At 36.5% G+C, this 17,861-nt stretch overlaps 2 protein-coding genes and 1 pseudogene across 2 annotated transcripts; 1 reads left to right on the top strand and 2 right to left on the bottom strand.

Moving 5' to 3' along the window:
* Positions 1-989: 989 nt before the first annotated feature.
* On the bottom strand, positions 990-1,144 carry LOC122030740 (annotated as a pseudogene).
* A 2,656-nt stretch (positions 1,145-3,800) lies between these two features.
* On the top strand, positions 3,801-6,753 carry LOC122030289 (tRNA (adenine(58)-N(1))-methyltransferase catalytic subunit TRMT61A-like). The gene is made up of 3 exons (XM_042589469.1): positions 3,801-4,638; positions 5,587-5,831; positions 6,329-6,753. The coding sequence occupies exons 1-3, from the start codon at positions 4,190-4,192 to the stop codon at positions 6,565-6,567; spliced, it is 933 nt and encodes a 310-aa protein (XP_042445403.1). The 5' UTR covers positions 3,801-4,189; the 3' UTR covers positions 6,568-6,753.
* A 175-nt stretch (positions 6,754-6,928) lies between these two features.
* Positions 6,929-17,132, bottom strand: LOC122029431 (ABC transporter I family member 20-like). Its single transcript, XM_042588414.1, has 7 exons — positions 16,847-17,132; positions 16,610-16,743; positions 8,286-8,405; positions 8,021-8,116; positions 7,776-7,928; positions 7,613-7,690; positions 6,929-7,291 (listed from the first exon to the last, which is right to left on the bottom strand). The coding sequence occupies exons 1-7, from the start codon at positions 17,037-17,039 to the stop codon at positions 7,052-7,054; spliced, it is 1,014 nt and encodes a 337-aa protein (XP_042444348.1). The 5' UTR covers positions 17,040-17,132; the 3' UTR covers positions 6,929-7,051.
* Between the last annotated feature and the right edge of the window lie 729 nt (positions 17,133-17,861).

Raw genomic sequence — 17,861 nt, 5'->3', positions numbered from 1 at the left:
GTTATAAAAATGTTGAGATCCAACATCACCTTGTGACTACTAATTGTCACTTTTCACAATATATGACAAGTGTCCTTCTATCCTTGATATCTAGATTAATCAATGTGAGACATAGACCGTGTCATCCTCTAATCAATGTAAATCTTGAATCCCGAGTAGACTCACTTAATCAAATGAGCTCAACATCTCATATTGACTCATTTGGGCATGGTCATGCACTTAGTGGTCTCACTCTATCAAGAATATCGATGTCTCTCCCGTCATATAGGAGGAACACATCCCTCTGCATAATTTGTTACATATCCAGTAATCGCTTTTATAGTCCACCCAGTTACGGGTGACGTTTGATGAAGCCAAAGTATGTAACTCCTTATGTAGAGAACCATGGTGACTTCAGGTTCAAGGACTAATAGTCATACTAATAGCCACATGAGAAAGTATATGACACTCATATAACGATCCATGATACTTTCTCATGGCGGGTCATTCAGTATACATTCTCCAATGCATACCCATGTGTCAACTTGATATCTCCATATCCATGACTTGTGAGATCAAGTTATCGAGTTGACCTACATGCTAGTCTCGTCGCATTAACATTGTCCCTGAATGTTAATACTTGACTAGGAATGATTAAGAGTAGTGTTCCCTATATCATCTCACTATCGATTCAACCAATCGATTGATATAGGTAAGAACCTTCTACTCAAGGACGCTATTATACTTAGTTATTTGACACCAATACAAGTAAGCATAATAACCATAAATAAATGCCTTTATATATATAAGAATATGATACAACGAGTCCATACAATAATCATTAAATGATTGACTCTAGGGCTTTATCTAACAGATATGCTAAGTCTTTCTTGCCTAGCCTCCAACTAGGACTTTTTCCGATTGAGTAAACAGCCTGCACACATAGTCAACTTGTTAGATCATAACAAGACTTAACTTGAACATTTGACAATATCAAAATTCATGTTTGATTCTAGTGCACCCTGCACCAATAGGTAATAATGCGAACCAAACTACTATAATAGACTCTTTCCCATAAAAAATTAATTTAATTTTTTATATCAGATATTAAAATGATAAAAACAGATATTACACTTGATTTTAGCTAAAAGGCTAAGAAAAGTATGCTTTATAATGCCGTCAGTTCAAGGTATTTATAGAAATTTCTCCACTCATAGTATTGTCAATCTTAAGATGTGAGCCTAAAGAGAATCATGACAGTGCATATTTTTATATAAAAAATAATTAGAGAAAATTATTAATAAGCCTTAAAATTATTTTCAGTATGAAAAGATAAAAAGACATTAATATAATTTAATTTTGTACTTCACCAAAATTAATTATTATAGATCAAGATTCTTAATTAAATAGTAAAATATTAAAATAGAATGACACTCTCTAATTGAGCTTTTTTTATGTCAATTGATTACATTAATCTTTCTATCTTACTATTTTATTAAGAATATGCATCTTTTACTTACTAATTTTTGTGAAGTCCAAAATAAAATTAAGTTAATGTCTTTTTTTATATATATAAAAAATATGCACTATTATGATTCTCTATAGTCTTAGAATTGACAACACCGTGAACGGAGAAGTTTCTATAAATACCTAGGGCTGACAGTTAGAAAGCACACCTTTCTCGGCTTTTTGGCTAAGATCAAATATAGTATTCGTTCAAGAGTCCATTACAGTAGCTTGCTGCTGGGGTATTGCACTATTCGATGGGTCTAACTCACCCTTATCAAGTCCAATTTATGAGTTTGAGGTACTAATTTATATGTCTTTATATATTATATTATACGTGATGATGTATTAAAAAAATATAAAAACCTACTCCTTTCTTCATTATATATAAAAGAAAATCTCTACAAAATTTTTTATAGATTTTTACCAAACCTAGTAGATAAGTTTTCAAAATACTCAAATCACGTATCATAGTTTTAAAATTACCAAATTGCATACCTACTTCCCATTTTACTCTCATCCTCAAATCAATTCGATTGGAAAAATTTTCCAGTTGAATTGATTTCTTTCTTTGTGTTTGAAAAAAAAATTCATTAGTCAGTTTCAGCTAAAACCGGCTAATGGAGCTAGAGACCTCTAGGGGTGTAAATGAGTCAAGCCGCCCGTGAGCTATTCGAAGCTCGATTCGATAAAAGCTCGTTTGAGTTTGTTTAATTAGGCTCGTTAAGATAAACAAACCAAGCTCAAGCTCCACAATATTCGGTTCGTTAGCTCGTGAACATGTTCATTAAACTCATGAATCAATTTTTAAATAAAAAATAATAATTTTGATATTGAATTAATAGATTTTACATTCTACTTATGAAAAACATAAACAAATATATTAAATTTATTGATTAGAATAAAATTATAAATTTTAACAAGAATATTATAATTTTTTTAAAATATATAATTTAATTTTTAATGAATATTTAAATTTATAATTTATATTTATTAAGCTCGTTTAGGCTCGATAAAAGCTCGAATAAGCTCGTGAGCCATGAATATTTTCGTTAAATAAAGCTCGAGCTCGGCTCGATTATAAACGAGACAAACTCAAACATCCAAGAATTCGGGTCGGGTCGGCTCGATTACACCTCTAGAGATCTCGAAATGATATGAAATCAGTTCCTATGTGTTGGTCTAATTCTCCTAATTGTAAAAATACTATCAAATATTAATTTGACAAAATATATTGAGAGCAGTGATTTTTTTTTAAATACGAATGTATTCAAAAAATTAATTCATATTTAAAAAATTATTGCTCTCAATATATTCAGTCAAATTGATGTTTGATAGCAGTTTTATAATTAGAAAAACTAGACGAACACATATGAACTGGTTTCATATCATTTCGAGATCTCTATATCTATTAGCCGATTTTGGTCGAAACTAACTGATGGGCTTAGAGACCTCAAAATGACATGAAACTAGTTCCTATGTGTTCGTCTAGTTCTCCTGATTGTAAAAATATTATCAAACATCAATTTGACCAAATATATTAAGAGCAGTGATTTTTTAAATACGAATGTATTTAAAAAATTAATTTGTATTGAAAAATCACTACTCTCAATATATTGGGTCAAAGTGATATTTGAGAAAATCAATATAATCATAAGAACTAGAAGAACTCATAGGATCTGGTTTCACTTCATTCCAAGCTCTCTAAGTCCATCAATCGATTTTGGTTGAATGAACCTACATTGATTTTATTTAGGTTCTTCTAGGTTGAAATCGGCTGATGGACCTAGAGACCTTGAAATGACATGAAACCAGTTTCTATGTGTTCGTTTAGTTCTCTTAATTGTAAAAATACTATCAAATATTAATTTGATGCAATATACTAGAAGTAGTGATTTTTTTAATACGAATGTATCCGAAAAACTAATTTATGTTCAAAAATCACTGCTTTCAATATATTGAGTCAAATTGATATTTAATAGCATTTTTACGATCAAGAGAACTAGACGAAATATAGAAATTTATTTCATATTATTCTGAGGTCTCTAGGTCCATCAATTAATTTTGATCGAAATTAATTGATGAATTTTTTAAACAGTATGAAATTGATTCAACTGATTTATTTTTTTAGTTGAATTGATTTTAACATAAGGATAAAATAGGAAGTGTGTTTGGTAATTTTAAAATTATGATATGTGATTTGGATTTTTTTTTTTAAATTATTTACTCGGTTGTAACCAGCTGAATTTTTTATGGACATCTTTAAAAAAAACCTAATATAATTATATTATGATTGTGTAAGTAAACCCTAGCTCCAGCCGGCCGCCTGTTTTTTGTGTTTTATTTTTGCACGATCCTAGCAAACGCTTCCACTCCACAGTGCTGGTGAGGCCGAGATCTCCTCTTCCTAAGCATCCTCTAGGTGCGGCGAGTGCTGCAGGCCTGAGTGCGGCGAGCTCCTCTCAATCTTTCCCTCCTGCATATTTCATTCATCTCGTTCGTCTCTTCCTCCTGCGGAAACCAATTTATCCGGCGGCCAACCGCCTTCTCCTCCCTATTCATCCCCTTCGTCCTCCTCGTTCCCTACCTCATTTCTGATCCATTTTGTGTTTGATCCAGTTATTGCAGTATCAGTGCTATTCTTCTAAACCTAGTGAGCGCCAAAAATCGTAATTTTCAATCTCTCCTCTGCACCGTAGTGGCCATGTTGTCCCTTGATCCTTCGAAGAGGAACTCCTTGCAGCGCTGCATTTGTGACGGAGATTTGGTTATCGTGTACGAAAGGCATGACAGGATAAAGGCCGTGAAAGTGCAGAAGGGGTTGGACTTCCAGAACAGGTTTGGGGTGTTCAAGCTTTCGGACTGGATCGGGCAACCTTTTGGCTCCAAAGTGTTGAGCAACAAGGGTGGATTCATCTATCTGCTGGCGCCCACGCCCGAGCTATGGACCTTAGTTCTGAGCCACAGGACACAGATTTTGTACCTTGCGGACATCAGCTTTGTCATCTCCTACCTTGAGGTTGTGCCAGGTTGCCTTGTGCTCGAGTCTGGCACTGGAAGTGGATCTCTGACTACCTCTCTTGCTAGAGCCGTGGCGCCTTCTGGTCACGTTTACACATTTGACTTTCACGCACAAAGAGCCACCTTGGCAAGGTAAGCTATCTTACATTGCGTTGTACACGTGATTTAGTGCTAAAGCTTATTGGGCAGATGTTTCACTTTGCCCTCGGACTTGCCCTTCAAATGATGCCGCTGGAGTGTCACTATTGCAATAAAAAGGATGTTTCTGGAGTACCTTATTGTGTTTTATGTTTTCAGATTTTAGAAAGCTTACTCCATTTATTTACTCCATTCCAATTGGGTCAATTTTTTCTTCTGTAATTGTCAATTGTCACATTGTGCATACTTGCACTTCAAGGTGACTTGCTCACTCCAAGCGCCCCTCACCGCCAGCTCCACAGCGAGATGAAGGGAGTAAATCGACCTCTCTAGGTAGGAGAGATTTTATTCCATAAGATTGTTCCTAGGGGATTCGATCCTTGCTCTCATGTCGCAATCTACTACCTAAATACCAACTCGGCTATGTCCGTGGGGGCATATATTTGCCCTTCAAGAGATCGCACTAGTAGGAGAGATGAGGGAATAGGTCAGATACATGTAGAAGAATAGTTGGGAGAACGAAGTTGCCATGTTGGTTCTCTCCATGGTTCCAAATGTGGATCTAAAATCCATTAACAATATTGCCTCCAAAATCTAAGTGGTGAATCATGGGACAAGGTGTAGTTGTTAGAGTGATCAAGTATGGATAACAATGGGTAATGTGGGGTTTAATGTTCCATACTTTTCTTATATAGGAAGCATTTCAAAGCAATTCTATAGAGATAATGTGGGGTTGAATGAAACTCTATAGATATGAAAATGTAAAGTGCTTTTAATGAAAAAATGGTCTTTTATTTCATTCTGTTGAAGATTTGTTTGCTATATAAAAAATGGTTTTTCATGTTTAATGATGCTAATATTTTCCAACTCTTATGTATTCAATATATTTTCTCAGCATCCCAATGAACTATATGACTTAATAATTCTGCTCTTTTTCCTCAGGGAAGACTTTGAAAGGAACGGATTGAGCAGCTTGGTTACCGTCTCAGTTCGTGACATTCAAGGGGAAGGATTTCCTGAGGAATTCTGTGGAGCTGCAGATTCAGTATTTTTGGACCTTCCCCAACCTTGGTTAGCGTTGCCATCTGTTCGGAAAATGTTGAAGCAAGATGGAGTATTGTGCTCATTTTCTCCATGCATCGAGCAAGTGCAGCATTCGTGTGAGGTTTTGACATCAGGTTTTACAGGTTGCCTATTTATCACGTGCTATTTTCTGCAATCAAAATTCCTGCCTATAGTTCTTTTTCTGCCATCGCATTTATTCCTTCTATCATTATCTGAATTCTCCAGTTGTAGTTTACCAAAACTAATCCAAACAAGTAATATAGTGAGCTTTACCATCACAAAGCAAAAAATGACTTGAGTATCCTCATATCTTCAAGAATAGTGTTTTTTGTTTAAAGAATAGTGCAAACACTCTTCATAAATGTATGATGCATCATATCTGAAAAGAATTATGCTTTCCTATTAGTGTCCATCACTTTTCATTTGTTTATTCTTCTTTCCTTTGCTATCTTTCTGATTAGATCCAAACGTTAGGCTAATTGGAGACATGCAGCAACTTATTCTAGGTGCAGGTTGTTTAGTTGTATTCAACATTTTTTTTTTGCTCCAACTCTGTTTTTTTTCTGCCAATTCCAATTTCATTTCTGTTGTTATCGAATGATCTACATGTTTTATACAGATATAAGGACCTTTGAGGTTCTACTTCGAACTTATGAAATCCGAGAGGAAAGAATGACAACATCAGAGGCTGACCATGAGAGCCCTGTTGGTCCTATGCGCAAGAAAAGACATTGCACGCCCCATGATGTCGATGATAGCCAGGGGGAGAGAACAGCTACTACGGTTACAGCCAGACCATGCCAAGAATCCAGGGGGCACACAGGCTATCTAACGTTTGCAAGACTTGCTTGCAGCTGAGAAAAGAGTGTTATTTCTTTGTAATCCTAGTTTTGTCAACAACGTTAGAGTTCACTGAGAGTTACAAAGAGCTCCATGTTTGTGGAACAGTTCACTATTAGAAGCCCATGCTTTTATCCACTGTCAAGATTATTTAGAATATAGAGATCTATTTATTTTCTTAACAAGTTAAGTTATTGAAATAAATAATTACTGTTAACTCTTCCGGTTGCTTAGCCCACCAGTCTCGTCTGGCTTGTCAGGTCCCGTATCTAGCTCATTTCTACCTATTCAGTAAATGCATTCCTTGAAAACTAAGACATAGTATATAAGCATTCCACAGAGTAGAATAAAAGGCTTAATTTATTGAGTTCCAACTGACTGAAATTGTAAATCTGAACTTCATTAGTGCTTCAATAGATATCATTGGCATAAAAACAATTCCTTTTATTTTCATGAAAATTATAAATTGATCACGCACGAACAGAACATAGCAAAGCTGTAGTTATTGTCTAAGGACCCTGTTGGAACTCAAAAAGAAATTCTCCTCCCCCGCGACAGTTGAATTAAGTCTTCCAGCAGCCCAGCCGTTGTTCATCACTTGGATCGCAATCCGGGCAGGATCACCTGTTACTCTCGACCCCTTGACTGGTTTTTCAAATTCTGGAAGCCCACTTTCCTTTCGCTCCTTTCTTCTCCTCCTGTCTTCATCCCTTTCCTTCCTCAACCAACTCTCCACTGTTCGCTAAAAATAATCAAATACAAAAAGTTCAATCAGAAAGTCAAAATTATGCTGTGGTAGCTAGAGAATTATGCTGTTCCTTCAAATGGACAACTTTTTTTTTGCAAGTGTAATTGTTCATCTAAGTAGAGGATAGCCTCCTTTGTTATTCCTAATAAGATGCCAATATAAAATATAATAAACTGATAAAACAGGCAGCTCCAACTGAGAAGCAGGATGGAATATCTAAGGTAATCAAGAATCAAAGAGGGCCACTGAATGCCTCGTGTTTCCATAAAAACCATGATTACTTTCATCTCAGTTAACGTCCAAACATTAACTTACCATTAATGATAAATTACTCATCTGCTTGACTTTCTCCAAAGGAAGTGCTAATTGCAATTTTCCATGAGCCACATATACCTGCCAATGGCATTAGCTCCTATCAATATGAGCGGAAAAATCCAAATAAAATATTGAAAAAGCTAGATCTGTGCTGCAAACTTACAACATGTGTCGGCCAGTCCTCTAGACCATCAAAAATGTGTGTTGCATATATAATGGTGGCACCTCGTTCTTCACATTCCTTCTTGAGATATCTTAAAAGGTCGGCTCTTGCAAGGACATCTAAGTCAACTGTTATTTCATCAAGAAGAAGAACCTATAAAAAGGAACCAAACTGTAATAGTCTAGGTTGTAACATGATACTTATTGATCGATATAACTGAGTATCACAGGTGGCTATTGCTTAACCTTAAATGGTTTAAGAAGACCCATGCAAATTTGAACGCGTCTCCTTTGACCATCAGATGCTTTGTGCATTCTCCATGATAAATCAATGTCTAAAACCTGCATATAGCCATATAAAGTCATCTTGTCCGAATAAAGAATTATAACTATATAGATAATCTTCAAGCCTCTCTTTCATGACAATTTTAGTGCAATACTATCAGGTGAGATTGTATGTTCAAAGACAATCAGTAGTGAGGCACCCTCACATGAATGGACTAATGCATACTTTAATCAGTTCATCTCTTCTATTGGGCTCAATGCCAGATACACCATTTATCATCTTCTCAGCAGAAATATCCATTTGAATCGACACCTCAAAACCAGCAAAAGCAACTTCTCTCCTCCACTGTATCAACAAGCAATAAAATGAACTTCCATAAGTCTTCCATCAAATACGTTCAATATTTCAAAGTATTTTGCACAAAGAAATATGAAATTTACAACATGGTAAGGCATCAATTCCAGACTTTTGTTGATATTCTATACTGAGAGATCATTTTCAATATTCTATACTGAAACCTGCTTACGGATCTGGATTGACAAACCTGGATCAAGGTAGTGAATGGAGCTTGATGTTCACTATAGAAGTTTGGAAATTATGGTTTTGGGGAAACCAAGCGAATCTTGACAAAGAATCAAAGAAACCACACTGACTTGAATGGGTAATACTAAGCCTGGGATAGGGAGGAGTTGAATGGAGAAGGACAATGAACATGTACACACAGACACGGAAGCAACAAACAGACTAGGTGATAGATCCCACATTTTCCTAGGAGGCAGAATTGACGAGTACTAGAAAGGGTCTTGGGCTTCAGGAAGGTGGAGGTTGAATTGGATTGTAGAGAAACCATCATAACATCATTAAAATGGTCAACAACATTCAAGGGAGTTCAGGAGAAGATACATGTGTTAAGAACGAGAGATCGGGAAATAAAATTCATCTACAGCAACAAAGAGGCAAATTATTGCACCATTTATCATGACAAGGATGCTTTAGGAATTGGGGAATTCAAAGCAGAACTTTTAAATTCTCTAGAGGGATTGTGTGCTCAATCATTGAAGGCAATGCCTAGAGCAGTAATGTGTGCATGTAACTTTGAGATATTTATCAGTTGAATAAAAGGCCGAACCCATGGCATCCTTCAGACCAAATCAAAACAAATATGAAACTTTTCAATCTATTGACCAAACTAAAATTTATTATAACAAGTAATCCTAACTAGGATAATGTCAACATGCCTGTACCCATTTTAAAAAAGGAATTGTGATATCCAACTAAAGTCAATGCAAGCATATAACAACAAACAAGCAACCTAAACCTTAATCCGGTAAGTCTACCTGACCTAGGCTTATCTTTTTCTTGGAGTCACTCCTCCAAGACTTTACCACCTAGGGTTTACTCAGGATTTCACCACCTAGGGTTTACTCTCATAGGATTTCCTTTTGCTAAGCCTCCAGTCCTCCAGACCCGCTTGGACTTACCGTTACCTAATCTCTAGTTAGAACTAGTTGTAAGTACCCTAAGGTGGTTTTGATGTGATCAACCAAATCAGGTTAGCTCCTATTGGTATTTAACCCCTGTGTTTAAGTGTGCATGAACTTAGGAGCAGAGGAAGTGGAACGAAAGACGCAACTAGCGAGAAGGACAGCACGGAAGAGAGCCGACGGACTCGGTGCGTCTGAGGGACAAGGTGCTGCCGAAGAGTACACGGCAGACGAGAAGGAGGCGTGTGGCGTTTCCGAGGGATGAGAAGCGCGAGTAGAGCCAGAGTGGAAGACCCGGACCAATGCAAGCGGAGCCAGAACGGAAGACCCAGACCAATGAGAGCGGAAGACCAGAATCGAAAAATCAACAAAAGCTGATTTTTCGGTCCAGGGTGCCCCGAGCTGGTCCGTGGCGCCCGGAGTAGAAAATTATTCAAAACGCGACGTGGCGCATTTCGTTGTGACGGGGATAAAAGTTTATCCCCTCCCAAACGTCTAGAACCCTTCCAGGCGCCCCGACCAGGGCTATAAATACAGCTCTGGTCCCAATGGTTCAGTGCAACACTTGTAAACACTTTTAGATTTGTTCTACTATTTATTTGTAAGCCATCAACGCTGTAAGAAGCTTCTCCGCCTGAAGGAGACTGTTTACTGAACTTTCAACTTCCTTTAATTAACAACTTCGTTAGTTATAACCAAGTAACTCCTTCATGCCTCTACTCTTAGTTTACTTCTTTTTCAGTCTTTTATTTTATTTATGCAAGTGTTAGTTTAATGAAGCTGCAAAAGTTCGAGAAAGGTTCGTTTTATTTTGTAGGGCTATTCACCCCTCCTCTGGCCGACCGCCAAGAGTTGTACAATTGGTATCAGAGCAGGTTCGCTTCGAAAAAACTAACCTCCAAACGAAGCACATAAGATGGTCGGACCAAGCATCTACCCACCGAAATTCGAGGAGGAATTCCCTGAGCTGGAAGAAAAAAACGGAGGTATTTTTCAAAACAGATTTTGAATTATTAATAATTATGAAATATAGTTTTGCAGCCCCGAAAGATAAAGAAGAATATCAGTGGACGAAGAAGCAAGCCGACTTCGTGGTAAACAACAAAGTAGAGTTTCATCTGCTTAGTGTTTTACCACCTTAAGAAGTCAACCGTATCAGAACCTACGAGTTAGCCAAGGAGCTTTAGGAGAAATTCCTGGAACTACATCAAGGGACCTCGGAGGCAAAACTAACGAAACGGGACCCGCTTCGGAACCAGATCAGCAACCTCCGATTAGAAGAAGGTGAAACCATCGCACACCTCCACTTAAGAATCAAGGAGCTCATCTCCGGATTCACGAATCTCGGAGAAAAGGTAACCAATTGAGATTCGCTATGGTACGCGCTTAACACATTTTCTAAAACTCTGGAATGGTCGACCTTAGTATATGCGTATTTCATCTCTAAGGATTTAGAGGTAAGCACTTTAGAAGAACTTTTTTCAACCTTTGAAATTCAAAAGTCAAGATGTGCGGGTTTGTCTTAAAAGCAAAAATGGACGAACCAGATTCAGAAACATCACTTGACGACGACGAAACGTTACTCATGGTAAGAAAATTTAAAAATTATTTAAAACTAAAAAATTTAATCAAGTGCAGGGTACAAAAAGAAAAAGGAAAGTAAGATGCTACCACTATAATGAAGAAGAGCATGTCAAAAGATAACTGCCCAAAATTGAAGAACAAGGACAAAGAAAAGAACAAGAAGTCAGTCATGCCCAAGCATAATCTAAAGGCTACATGGGACGACACGTTGTCCGAATCCGAAATCAAAGCCTACATCGGACTATCCCTAATGGCAGACCATCAAAACGAAGACAAAAGCAGCTCATAGATGAGCATCAATGAAGGGGGAGGATCATCAGAGAAAAGCTACAATGAAGGGGGAGCATCAGAATATGAGGTAAGTCAGGTACGTGCCTTATCTCCTGAAAAGTCGTTTCAATTTATTAAGATTCCTTCTAAGGATTTAGTAAAATTAGAAAAAAAAAATATAGACTTGAAAGACAATTAGCCAATACATGCCCCTTAGATTTATTTAATGGTTTAAAATTAAAAAACTATAAATTGAAAATACAAATCGAAAGTTTGAAAAATGATCATGTATGTTTGAAACTGAATAACTTTCAAAAACCAAAGTATAGTACGCTAAACTGGTACATTAGAAAATACCAGGGACAAATTAGAAAAGTCCCCATAAGTTACGTACCTCCCAAATTCTTAGTAAATTCAGTAGGTAGGAATTTGTACTGGGTTCCAAAATCATATTAGGTTGTTTTTCTGGACTTAGGGCTTCAGAAACAAAATTAAATGTTTAATTTCTTTAAAAAGCTTTGTCTAGAAAGTGGTTATTGTTCCAATAACCAAGAAGGCCTAGTGCCTCGCCAGAGTCTGGAAGTCAATTATTGAAATAAATATTTAATTGACTTACTATGAAGTATTTAATTAATGCTTTAAATTTTTCTTAGAAAAATTTATTTAGGTCTAATTAGTAAAATTTGTTTAAGTTATTTTTTTTTGAAACTTTAATCTAAGCAATCTGTTGAATTTTTTCATTAGAAAATTTTTATGAACTAATTATTAAAATGCAAACTTTTTATTTTTGCCTACAATTTGACTTTTTGTGAAATTTTGATTTAAACAATCTGTTAAATTTTTTTTCCTGTTAGAAAATTTTTATGAACTAATTATCAAAATGTAAACTTTTTATTCTGCTTAAAATTCAACAATTAAAGGAGGCCTTTTAAATCAAAGTTTTTAAAACTTAAACTTTTATATTTTTTTTGTTTTTCCCTTAAACTTTAAAGTTAGTTTTTCCAAAGTCATTTTAAAAGTACCCCATTTTTAATGTGAACAAAAGGGGGAGTAGTAAAGATTAAGTCTAGGGGGAGGGTAATTAATGCAAAAAAAAATTTTACTTGCAAAAATTATAACTGTTATTTGTATATGGGTTACCCTAACTTAACTTGGGTTTGCTCACATAGAAAAGAGGGAGATTGTAAGTACCCCGAGGTAGTTTTGATGTGATCAACCAAATCAGGTTAGATCCTGTTGGTATTTAACCCCTGTGTCTAACTGTGCAGGAACTTAGGAACATAGGAAGTCGAGTGAAAGACGCAGCTAACGAGAAGGACGACACGAAAGAGAGCCGATGCACTAGGTGCGTCTGAAAAACGAAGTGTTGCGGAAGAGTACACGGGCAGATGAGGAGGCGCGCGACATTTCTGAGGGACGAGAAGCCGGAGCGAAAGATTGCTTGAGAAGGCCGGAAGTTGAGTTCGGATGAGCCCTATTCCGGATGGTCGAGATTACCCAAGCGAGCGAAGCTGGAGCGGAAGACCCAGACCAATGTGAGCGGAGCCGGAGCGGAAGACCCGGACCAAGGCGAGCGGAAACGGAGTGGAAGACCGAGACCAAAAAATCAACAAAAGCTAATTTTTCGATCCGGGGCGCCCCGAGCTAGTCCGGGGCGCCCAGAACAGAAAATTATCCGGAACGTGACGTGGCACGTTCCGTTGCGATGGGGATAAAAGTTTATCCCCTCTCAGGCGCCTGGAACCCTTCTAGGCGCCCCGATCAAGGCTATAAATACAACCTTGGTCCCAATAGTTCATAGCAATACTTGTAAACGCTTTTAGTTTATTCTACTATTTATTTGTGAGCCATCAACGTTGTAAAAGGGTTCTCTATCTGAAGGAGACTATTTACTGAGCTTTCAACTTACTTGGATTAACAACCTCCTCGGTTGTAACCAAGTAACCCCTTCGTGCCTCTACTCTTAGTTTACCTCTTTTTCAGTCTTTTATTTTGTTTATGCAAGTGTTAGTTTAATGAAGCTACAAAAGTTCGAGGAATGTTTGGTTTATTTTGCAGGGCTATTCACCCCCCTTTAGTCGGCCACCTAACCTTCAATTAGGATTTTCCCTTGCCTAACCTTATGACTAGTAGGAGACTTCTCACCTGTTTATCCGTCAGTTAGGACTAGTCACTCGGTATTCTTCTCACCCGTCTAACCTCCAATTAGGATTTTCTCTTGCCTAACCTTCAGTTAGGACAAGTCACTCGGTAGACTTCTCATCCTCCTAATCTCTAGTTAGGACTTTCTCTTACCTAACCTCCGATTATGACTAGCAACTTGGTAGACTTTTCACTGTCTAACCTCTAGTTAGGACCTTTCTAGTCATCTGGTTCTGACTAGACTTCTCTTTACTAGTTATCTGTCAACTTTGACTTGACTAGACTTTACTCACATCAAATATCGTGTCCGATTTGGATCAACCCTTGTCAAACTGACCAGACTTAGATATATTCTCAAACGTCAAAACTTTGAAAGATGATTGCACTAACAATATCTTGATACTGTTCTATTGTTTTATAGTTCAAAATATGTAACTACTATTTAAGGAATTAATGGCCATGTTACATGTGCTATTTATAACTGGCCGGGAAAAAAATTATGCGATTGTATATGCAACTCAAACTCAAATCAAGAAGGGTCAAATACAGCATCCACGAGTGCAGCTAAGTTGGTACTTAGGTGGTAGAGAAAAGTTTGAATCCCTTGGGGTTCATTCCCTTAGGGAATAAGTTTCTCCCACCTAAGAGGCCGCTCAGTACCATGATTTATCTTCCTTCCACAAGGCCTTAGAGTGGGTAGTGGAGGGACGCTAAGGTGAGCGTTATCACCTTCTGCATCACAAGAAGGATCAAATACAGAAACAATACAGTGAAAGTCAACATGAAAATGATGAATGTCAAAAAAAAACAATACTCGTGATGAAATAGTTCAACTTTTAGGAAATCAAACTTTACACCACATTGCATAATTTGAGATTGACCATAAATCACATTACAAAATTAGACAATTCTAGCAATGACAACCCAATCTTACATAATTAATTAAATTCTTTAAATGCAAGCTGTTCAGTCAACATACGACAGAATTTGCCCCCACATGTTACTGACGAGTATGTATACATTTTAATGACAATTCTAAACTCCAATGTCAAACATTCATCCGATATGCTAGTTGTTCACCATTAAAAACTAAATAAATGGTGCGAAGTCAAGGCTAGGATAGAAAAGAAATCAAAAGATTATAACAAGACATTGAAATAATTACTTTCTTCCATTATCTCCAACTTATCAGTTAACCCATTTAGTCTATGTAATGTGGATTGTATATTGTGATGCATACATTGAGGCAATACATGGTTTCAATCAAAAGGCTTTTGGCCATCAAACATTCCTAAAAAATAGAGGCCTTTTCTGAGTAGAGATTTGCAGGATTATGTTTTCTTCCTAGGTACAGTTTAGGGATGACAATTTCCTCCGAACCCGATGGAGGTTCTGATATTTGACTCGAATGGAGGAGGATATTACTAATATCTGATATCCAATTCGAATACCTGATTAAATTTTATATATATATATATATATTCTTTTCCCAAACCCCACTAACTATTTTGATGTTAGGAATAGGCTATATAGATGTTTAATCTATTTTTTAATTATATAATTTTTTTAATATGATGTTAATTCTAATATATTTTTGTTGAATGATGATAGTTGGATAGAAAGAAGAAAAATTATTAGTATAGAAAATATCCGATTCTTTAATGGGTATGGGAATAGAGATGAATATCCAATATCCGATGGGTATGAGGAGGAAGGATATGGAATCCGACCCGAACTCGACCCATTGTCATCCATAAGTGCACTAAATTAGTTGGAATAGTTACAACATTGTTTTTTTTTCTATAACTAAAGAGTGAAAAAAGAAAATTTTTTCCCATCTGTAAGTCATGGTAACAACTTAATCTGATACTAATTGCAATGTGTTCAAACTATCACAGCACGAAGGTAATAGCTGTGTGACGCAAATATAGCATGCACAATCAAGATAAATTGCTTTTATAATAATAACCTTTTCAAATATCTTGGTTAAACAAACTAGTTTTCTCATAAATGTGAACTCATATGCAATTCAACTAGTTACAGAAAGATGTTTATACAACAATAAGAGAAGTACCAATAGACAATATTAGAAATTTAATGGATAATTGCTAAATACAACTTGGAGAATCAAGATTTTAATAAATAAATCCTCTATGTGCATACTTTCAATTCTAACTGTTGTAGGCTTCTAGCACACTCTAACAACTTGGGAGTTGAGATAGTAGAATATTACTGAAATAGTTCCATTGATTCCTAATGTATTATAAATATTAGCATATTATATGAGAATATGGTATATCGGAACATCTAAAATAAGATCAAGTTTAATAGAAGAAAATATCGATGAAATACTTTAGTCCACCGGAAATTAAACACACACATGATTCCTTTTTGATTTTCTCTTCAACCCCATGTCTTTTGTCCCTAGAGGCTCTTTCTCCTCTAGCAGTTTTTTCTTCTCAAAAAAAAAAAATCCCATCTATTATAGTGACCCAAATAAAAGGAATCCATCCATTTCCTTCTTTCAAGGTCTAAAAAGCATGTGGAAGCGCATCATTAAAAATCAGAACTTGTAACTATTCCCTGCACAGTTTGGCATATATGACATTTTGTGATGAAAGCACATCATTAAAAGTTGTAAATTATCCAAAATCAGCACACTCGTACCTCTTCCTCAGCACAGTTTGGCATAAATGACATTTTTGAAGACTCATCATGTCAAGTGTAAACATAATTTATTAGAAGTTCAAAAAACTAATTTAACAATTTGACTAATTGTAATAATGAAACTATGAAAGTATTACAATGTTTCGATCATTAGAGATGCAATATGGTGTCAAAATGGAATCTGATGTCAAAATGATCAAATACCATCAACATCCAACTAAAATTTCATCAAGATTTCCGGAGGCTATACTTGTTACAACAATAATAGCGAATCTGTTTGTTAAGCATGCAAATTTTTTTTCTTCAAAATCTGTTAGAACTTCAAATTTTCTGTCACCATTTTCCAATTATCTCAAAATCTAAACCCGAATCCCCAGCTATCAGAAGAGTCTCATGCCTTACCTCTCCACCCAAGTAAGAAAGATCGCCAGAAGAGGTGAGAGCGGTGTCATGGAAGGCCGACCTCCCGAAGATCTGAACCATCTCAGGCTCCACCATGTGCTTCCCACCCAATATCTTCAGTATCGTAGTCTTTCCTAAATTCAAATCCACATCCACCAAGACGAGATCAGAACCTCCCACTTTCAGCATGGGCTCGCAGTCAACTCAAATCGCACACGAAGGAAACAAATCACCTACCGGCTCCATTGGATCCCACAAGAAGGCACCGTTCGCCAGCTGCAAGCGATAGTGAGAATTCGTCGATCAGGGGTGCGGATCCCGGAGGCGGGTGGCCGTCGATTCCAGGATACGTGAAGCGGAGGTTCTTAATCTCCACCACAGGGACACCTCCAGCGCCAGAAGCTGAGCCGGCGGGGCAATCGTCCGCCATCGATCTCCCGTTTTCTTTCAGAAGGTGGGTCTCGAACGGGGACGAAGAGTTGTGGATAATGTTCTGGCAGAGTAAAGGTTGCAGCTACGCGGTGTTTTGTGGACTACGTCCCGCATCTACTGCCGTTGATCCGTTTTCGAATGAAAAGAAGACACTCATTAGACTTGGTTTAGGTGAAACCGAGGCATTCAAGGGTAAATACGTCGGTTTGTAATTTAAGTATCAAGATGATTATGATTCGTAGTTTGAAATTATTAGCTCATCATTTGAAATCGTCAATTTAAGATTCTATTTCAAAATTATTATATTAAAAAATTAAAATTATGAATTTATTTTTTAACAATGTAAAGAAGGATTTATATTTATTTAAATTGACTACGTATTTCTTTAGAGGAATCAAAGTTTACGTAGTTCGTTTACTTTTTACTCTTTTATTTTATGAAGTGACGTTATTTCACAGTTTCATTTCCTATTCTCGTAGTGTTCATTCTTTAAGTATTAAAATCTTTTACTTCATTATCTGAAAATTACATTCCTTAGATTCTATTTTTAGCTCTCATCCAATTATCAAGTAATGTTTGAATTTTCAAAAAGTCGAGAGACAAAATAGATCGTTGTTCATCCACAATATTACCTTTGGGATTAACGACTATTCTACAATAATGATTGAAACCGGACAAATTAAAATTTCTTTTGCCATTATGGAGAGAATGAAAAGACTTTTCTCCTCGTGCCAAGTATCTGATCAACCCTTTAACCTACCTGGACCTCTCAATACTAGGTGCCCGGTCAACCTTGACCCACCTGGATTTCCACGTGTCT

This window comes from Zingiber officinale, chromosome 10B (genome assembly GCF_018446385.1).
Source record: "Zingiber officinale cultivar Zhangliang chromosome 10B, Zo_v1.1, whole genome shotgun sequence".
NCBI lineage: Eukaryota > Viridiplantae > Streptophyta > Magnoliopsida > Zingiberales > Zingiberaceae > Zingiber > Zingiber officinale.
Note: the sequence above shows the minus strand (reverse complement) of the source record. Positions and strands in the feature narration are given on the sequence as shown.